Source organism: Cinclus cinclus, chromosome 22 (genome assembly GCF_963662255.1).
Source record: "Cinclus cinclus chromosome 22, bCinCin1.1, whole genome shotgun sequence".
Lineage (NCBI taxonomy): Eukaryota > Metazoa > Chordata > Aves > Passeriformes > Cinclidae > Cinclus > Cinclus cinclus.
Genome location: NC_085067.1, coordinates 4,403,545 through 4,410,699, shown reverse-complemented (window position 1 = coordinate 4,410,699; position 7,155 = coordinate 4,403,545). Strand labels below are relative to the sequence as shown.

At 64.6% G+C, this 7,155-nt stretch overlaps 2 protein-coding genes across 2 annotated transcripts; one reads left to right on the top strand and one right to left on the bottom strand.

The window, feature by feature from the left end:
* The first annotated feature begins 2,870 nt into the window (after positions 1 to 2,870).
* Positions 2,871 to 3,841, top strand: LOC134052575 (adenine phosphoribosyltransferase-like). Its single transcript, XM_062507108.1, has 5 exons — positions 2,871 to 2,993; positions 3,112 to 3,205; positions 3,290 to 3,436; positions 3,518 to 3,613; positions 3,714 to 3,841. The coding sequence occupies exons 1-5, from the start codon at positions 2,871 to 2,873 to the stop codon at positions 3,839 to 3,841; spliced, it is 588 nt and encodes a 195-aa protein (XP_062363092.1).
* Positions 3,842 to 4,292: 451 nt separating this feature from the next.
* On the bottom strand, positions 4,293 to 6,250 carry RAB34 (RAB34, member RAS oncogene family). Its single transcript, XM_062507106.1, has 10 exons — positions 6,197 to 6,250; positions 6,021 to 6,112; positions 5,597 to 5,662; positions 5,283 to 5,384; positions 5,150 to 5,214; positions 5,024 to 5,075; positions 4,809 to 4,890; positions 4,639 to 4,729; positions 4,444 to 4,554; positions 4,293 to 4,360 (listed from the first exon to the last, which is right to left on the bottom strand). The coding sequence occupies exons 1-10, from the start codon at positions 6,248 to 6,250 to the stop codon at positions 4,293 to 4,295; spliced, it is 783 nt and encodes a 260-aa protein (XP_062363090.1).
* Between the last annotated feature and the right edge of the window lie 905 nt (positions 6,251 to 7,155).

Below are 7,155 nucleotides of genomic sequence, written 5' to 3'. Positions count from 1 at the left end.
CTCCGTGACCCCTTTTCAGAAGAACCTTTCTTTTCCAGACCTTTCCCCTTATTTTTCTTATCCTTTTTTCTCTTCCTCTCTTTCTTGACTGCCTTGGGGGCTGTCCCAGTGTGACGATCCACCGGGAGGGTTCTTCCTCCTGTGCTGCCCCACGGGGGGCTCAAGGGGACTCCCCTGGGCCTGGCTGCCCTGTCGATGAGCTCCCCCCCAAATTCATACAGCACCGGCTCTCGGGGCACCGCCACGGCCACCGTGTTGTACGTCTTGCACCTGCCAAAATTCAGGAGGCACCACAGGGTGGGTGTGACAAGCCCGGGCAGGGGGACTGTCGCCAGGGCAGGGGGACACTCACCAGACATAGAGATAGGGCTCCACGCACTCCTCCCTGTAGGTGAACTCGAAGCAGGGCACCTGGATGACGTTGAAAAAGGCCTGGCCCACCACGCGCGAGGCCGTGTCGTTCACCTGCCGCAGGCACTCCTTCAACCTGCCCGGGGCAGAGCGGGGCTCAGGGGGCTGGCAGCCCCCGGGGGATGTCAGGGGGCCGCGGGGCAGGTTTGGGGATGCTCACCTGTGGTCACAGTCGCAGTGGCTGATGGTGTGCCAGCGCAGGTTGCGGTAGCCGTAGCGCACGGTGAAGGGGTGGATGACGTGCTGGCAGTGATCGTGGTCCCGGCAGCACCGGTCCGTGTCCCGGTGCTCCCCTGCAGGGAAACGTGGGCTGCAGGCAGAGCTGGGGGGCTTACATGCAGGGCTAGGGTTGAGCTAGGCTAGGACTAGGATCAGGATTAGATTAGACTGGTGCACGCCTGGAATCATACTGGGATAGGTAAGAATGGATGGGTTGGGGCTCAACTGGATCAGCACTTGAGTGGGGACAAGGCTGGCACTGGGATGGGGACTGGGCTCCACCAATACCACATTGGGGATTAGACTGGGACTAGACTGGGGTCCTGGAGCTGGACCACGAGCGGGTTTAGGCTGGGATCAAGATAGCAACTGGGAGTGGACCAGTATTGAGATGGGGACTGGAGTATCAGCAGGATGCACCACAGAGTAGGTTGGGGACAGAGGGTGGATCAACAGTGTACCAGCACCAGAAAGGATTGTGACAGGGACTAGGCAGAGATGAACTGGGATTGGACTGGTGCATGGGTGGGGACTTAACTGGGACAGACAGGGATTGAATTAGTATGGGAACAGGGGCTGGAGTAAACCAGTAGTGGGATGGGACCGGATTAGGGTTGGTGAGGACTGACTCAGCACTGGACTGGGCTGGGATGGAGCAGCACTGGGTTGAGGATGGGATGGGATGGGATGGGATGGGATGGGATGGGATGGGATGGGATGGGATGGGATGGGATGGGATGGGATGGGATGGGATGGGATGGGATGGGATGATACATGCGGCAGCATCCCTGCCTCCCTTACCCAGCTGCTCGTAGCTATCCGCGTTGCTGCCCGCACCACACCACAGCGTCCCGGGGTAGGTGAGCCCGCGGCGGGAGCGGGGCCGTCCTGGCGGGGCCGCTCCGGGGGCAGGTGGCAGCAGGAGCAGGAGGAAGAGGAGGAGGAGGAAGAGAAGGCGGCAGAGCAGCCCCGGGGCGCACATGGCACCGCGCCGCTCGCCGCCGTGGGGCCGCCTTATAGAGTGGCGCAGCCCGCCCACGCGGGGCGGCCCGACACGGCTTGGCACGGCTTGGCACGGCCCGGCACAGTGCGGAGGGTCCCGCAGAGCCGGGATGCTGCAGCTGCTCCCGCGCCGACAGCCCGCGGGGAAGGGGTCACCCCTCCCGGTGGGACCGGCCCCGTTGCTGTGGCAGCCGGTGGGGTGATGTGCCGGGGCCGGTAACGAGCCGGCCCCAAACCCCCGCCCCGTGACGCACCGGCCCCCGCACAGCCCCCGGCCCCGGAGCGGCCCCCGACGGGAGAACGATGCTCCCTGCATCGCTGCGTCCCATCCTATGGATGCTCTGTGCAGCCTCGGGATCCCAGCTCACAGATGCTCCCTGCATCCCCGTGTCCCTTCACGTGGATGCTCCCCACATCCGCACATCCCACCCTATGGATGCATCCCCGTGTCCGTCCCATTCCATGGACGTTCCCTGCATCCCATCCCGCAGATGTGCCTTTTACAGGACAGCCCAGAGCCCGGCGCCCAGCCGGGCTGGCAGCCCACACCGGCATTCCCAGAGCACTGCCGGGGCTGTCCCTCCTGGCCAACTCCTGTCCTTGGAGCCCATTGACAGTCAGGACACAGCCCTGGCTCACTGGGATGCTTTGGGAGCCAGCGCTCAGCAGGGCAGGACATTGCCTGGACACCCTAACGGGGACGTGCGTGGCCTCAAAAAATCCCTGCGCTGCCCAAGACCACCCAAAACAGCAGGACATCCGTCTGAGCACCACCCTGGTTCGCTGACTCTTGCACCACACTGTGCCACCCACACTGGCACAAGCAGCTGGTGTTGGAGGCACCCACATGGGGTGCAAACACCACAGCCCTGCTGCTCCCCAATACAGCACTGCCAGGCTGGGACAACAGAGCCAGTGGGGGACATCACTGACCCATGGGAAGGGTTCGTACCTGGCACTGTCCCAGTGTCCAGCTGGCCAAGGGCACTGGCCCAGTGCCACAGGGGCTGCCCCCGCTCAGCTGTCGCTGTCTGTGACGCTCCTGTGACGGTCCCGCTCGCTCAGCCCTGCCACCAGCACCCAGGTATGGAGCTGGAACAGCAACCCTGGGCCCTGGGGCGCCACGTGTGGGTGTAGGTGGGGGGTACCAGGCCATGGGGAGCCCTGGGGAGGCTGGAGGGGAGGGAAGTCTCACACCCCTTCATGCTCAGTGCTTGCAGTGCCTGCAGTCCCCACGCATGGACCTGTGCCACGTCCCTGCCACCCGGGAGAAGGGCTGGTACCTGGCACTGATGGCCCCCAACGTCAAGGGTCCCAACTATGCCTGGCTGGATCCCTCCCGGCTCTACTGCCACCCGCAAGTACCCAGTGGCCGGGGTGGATGGCACCCACGGGGGTGCTGGGGTGGGCTGCTGGAGTACCCAGCTGTGGGTGTCCACGGTGGGCTGCAGGCACCCAGCACCTTCCCTCTACCCCCAGGGCTTGCAGGACTGCGTGGCCGACCTTCTGCAGCCCTTCCAGGGAGATGCCATAGACATGGTGGCTGGCATCGACGCCATGGGCTTCATCCTGGGTGAGCAAGACACAGGCCACAGGTGAGTGCAGGGTCTCTATCCCTTGTCCCTGGGGGTCCTGACAATGCTGTGCCCACCTCCAGGCGCTGCAGCTGCAGCCACCCTGCAGAAAGGCTTCCTGGCTATCCGCAAAGCCGGGCACCTCTGTGTGCAGACAGTGGCACGGCCCTACACCGACTACTCGGGCCGGGAGAAGGTGATGGAGGTCCGCACCGACGCCATCTCACCAGGTGAGCCAGTGGGGTGCTCCCCTTTTGGGGGGCTGCCAGTGTGGGCACGGGGCACTCTTCCACAGCCTCTGCCCCCTCCAGGTCTGCGCATCCTTCTCGTGGACCAGTGGGTTGAAACTGGGGGCACCATGAGAGCAGCCATCGAGCTGGTGGAGCAGCTGGGGGGGATTGTGGCAGGTAGGAGAGGGCACCCCAGGGTGCACCCATGGGTGCAGCGGGACCACCATTCCCACAGGCTGTGGTGGTCAGTGCTGAGCCCCACTGTGTGTCCCCACAGGTGTCGCTGCCATCTGCATGGAGAACAGCGAGGGAGGGAAGTGGATCCAGGAGCGCTACAAGTGCTCCCACTGTGTCCCCCCCCACCTGCAGCCCCACTTTGACCAGCACCACTTGGGCTGGGACTGATGTGGGACTGGCAACTCATGTGTCCCCTGCAGCCCCCTGAGGGACACAGGGCTGGTGGCTCTGCAGGACAGAGATGCTCCTCAGGGGAAGAAGGAACTCGTCCTCAGAGGCAGCCATCCATCCTCCTGCTTGCCCATGAGCCTGGGGGCTGCATCCACGGATAGGGAGACCCGCAACCAGCCCTAGCCCCCTGCCCCCAGCCCCACACCTTTCTTACAAAGCATAAAAAAAGATTTTATTAATACAAAAGGGAGCCTGAGGGCATCTCCCCCTGCGAGCAGTACCTGGGTTTGCATAGCTACAGGAGCCACAAGGGTGCTCCTGCCTGCCCCAGCCAGGGGTGCCCAGGCAGGGAGGGGCTGGGGGTGGCAGGGACGGCTCCTCAGGGCCGGCCGGGGTCACCCCTCTTTGGTCCAGAGGTGTGAGCACGGAGGGGGCTGGGGCTGTCCCCTCATTGGCAGCACTTGGGTTTCTTGCGGGGCGTTGACAGGTACAGGTCACTCTCCTTGCTGCTGATCCCTGAGGGACAGAGGAGGGAGGGATGGTGGGTGTGTGGGGGGAACAAGGGGGACACCCACGTGGGGCTGGCCAGGGCTACTCACGCACGGTGTCGCCGATCCTGCGGGTGTTGCTGCCACGTTCCAGCTCAGCCAGCACGCTGCTCTCAAAGGTCAGGGCTGCCACTCGGAAGAAGAAATCCCGCACGTTCTCTCCTGCCCCATGGAAAGAGACCCCCTGAGTGTCCCCTGGCTTGGCTGATGCTGGGATGTTCATCCCCCCTCCCAGCTGGGACTCACCAGTGAGTGAGGAAACAGCCCAGTACTCTGCCTGCATCTCCTGGGCCACCTTGAGAGCGTCCTTCTCCATCAGGCTGTACTGTGCTGGTGTCTGCCAACCGAGCCGGCCATCAGTGGGTGACAGGGACAGCCAGGGCATAGTTTGCCCACAAGGAGGGGGACACACTCACACTCAAATCCTTCTTGGACCCCACCAAGAAGAGGATCACGTTGGATGGGTCGTTCTCCTTCAGGGCGTCAGCCAGCCACTGCCTGTGGGAGCCACTGTCACCAGTGTTGCCTGAGCACAGCCCTTGTGCTCACACACCACAGCAGCCCCACAGCCCCTCTCTGTCCAACCCCCAGGCTCATTCCTGGACCCACCCCTGGGTCATGTGTCACCTACCGTGTGTGCTCCAGGGACCCCACATCGTTGACATCAAAGACAATCACGATGGCTGGGGGAGGAAGGAGGGGTGAGACGGGCACAGGGACTGTGGGATGGGCAGCTGGGATGCAGTGGGGAGCTCACCCTGTGCTCCCCGGTAGTAGGTGGAGGCGATGCACTTGAAACGCTCCTGGCCAGCCGTGTCCCACCTGGGAGGGATGTGGGAGGTGAGGGGGGATTGCAGGGATGTGTGGGGAGGGGGCTGGTACCTACTCACAGCTGCAGGCTGAAGGGCACCCCCAGCACCTCAAACCGCTCCATCTCGAAATCCACCCCAATGGTCGCCTTGTAGTTCTTATCAAAAGTGTCCTTGCAAAACCTGGGGGGGAGTGAGGGGGGTATCAACATCCCCTGACCCACTCAGCCCAACTCCTTGGGTGCTCAGTATCCCCCTCCTCACCCCCCGGGAGCGCCCAGCACCAGAGTCTGGCTGGATCCGGGCTCAGCCCAAGGTGCTGCTGCCCTCTGGGGCAGAGGGGTCACTCCCCCCACTCGCCATCCCCCTTCAAGCCTCTCCGGGTGTCCCGTTACCGGTTGATCAGGCAGGTCTTCCCCACCGAGAGGTCTCCCACCACGATTATCTTGGAGATCTTGAACCTGCAGCGAGGAGGGGGACGCGTGGCTCAGCAGGGTGGAGGGCACCCCCCGGCTCACCCCGGGGGCAGAAGGGCTCTAGGGGTGAGCGGGCATCACCCCACGGCCCCCCCGTGTCCGCAGCGCTCCGCATCCCGGCCCTGCTCATCCCGGACCACCGTGTCCGCCCCCGCCCCGTGCTCCCCCCGTGTCCCCCCCCGCGCCGCATTCCAGTGCCGTGACGCAGGGCTCGGCACCGGGCAGCGCCGGCAGCCACGCGGCGCCCACGCCGGGGACCCCCACCCGCGGCCGGCGGGATGGCGGGCCCCTTGTCACCCCCCCTCACCCCAACAATGGGGACCCCAAAGCACGCCGGACTGACCCCACGGTGCCCGTCCGCTCCTCCTGGCAGGCGCTGGCCACTGTGGGGTGGAAGGCGGGGCGGGTGTGCAGGGCGGCCTCCTTCCGAAAACACTGCGAGGGGGACAAAGAGGGACACCGCGGTGACCACGGAGCTCGGCGAGGTCACCCCCAGGCTGGTGTGTCCCCCCTGCTCACCGGGGGCAGGTCGGCGATGACCCTGTCCCTGCGGACCGGAGCCAGCACGTTCATGGTCCGCGGGTGGCCGGGGGAGCAGGGATGGGATGAGGGTCACCGTGAGGTCTGGGGACAGAGAAAACAAGGAGTGGCGATGTCCCCGTGTCACAGTTGTCCCCATGAACAGCCTTTCTGGAACGTGGTAGTCCCCATGTCCCCAGCTGGGGCTGTCCCGTTATCCCAACAGTCTCCGCTTTCCCAGGACATGGTTGTCTCTGTGTCCTGATTCCCCACGTCACCACGGAAGGCTGTCCCCACATCCCTGCCACCTCGAGCCCCTTTACTGTGGCTGTCCTCACACTCTGGGGCACAACTGTCCCCGTGTCCCAGCCATCCCCACATCCCGAGTGTGCCATCCCAGGAAATCACTGTCCCCCTGCCTTCAGGTGTGGCTGTCCCACATCCCGGGATATAGCCGTCCCCGTGTGTCACCGCCCCCACATTCCTACCCAGGCGGCTACCACTGTCCCCATGTTCCATCCATCCCCGTGTCCATCTGTCCCCACAGCCATCCCAGGTTATCGCTGTCCCCGTGCCTCGCAGTGTATCTGTCCCCAAGTCCCACCCATCCCCATCTCCGTGTCCTCCCCCGTCCCGTATCCGCCGTGCACGGACTCCACGGTCCCCTCGCCTCATCCCAGTCCAAGATTAAGCTCTCCCCGCCTCGTCCTTGTCCCCACGGCCAGGGAATGAAGCGGGGTGTCCCCGTTACCACGAGCCTCCCAGCGCCGGTAGCGGTGCTCGGTGCTTCACGCCCAGTCCCGGAGTAACCGGCGTCCTGGCCCCTCCCATGCCCCCGTTAGGGGGCGTGGGAGGGGCCAGGACGCCGGTTACTCCGGAACTGAGCCATTGAGCTGCTACCACCTCAACGGGACCACGGTAATCCTCCGCCACCCCTGAGCTCACCCCGGTCCCGCACC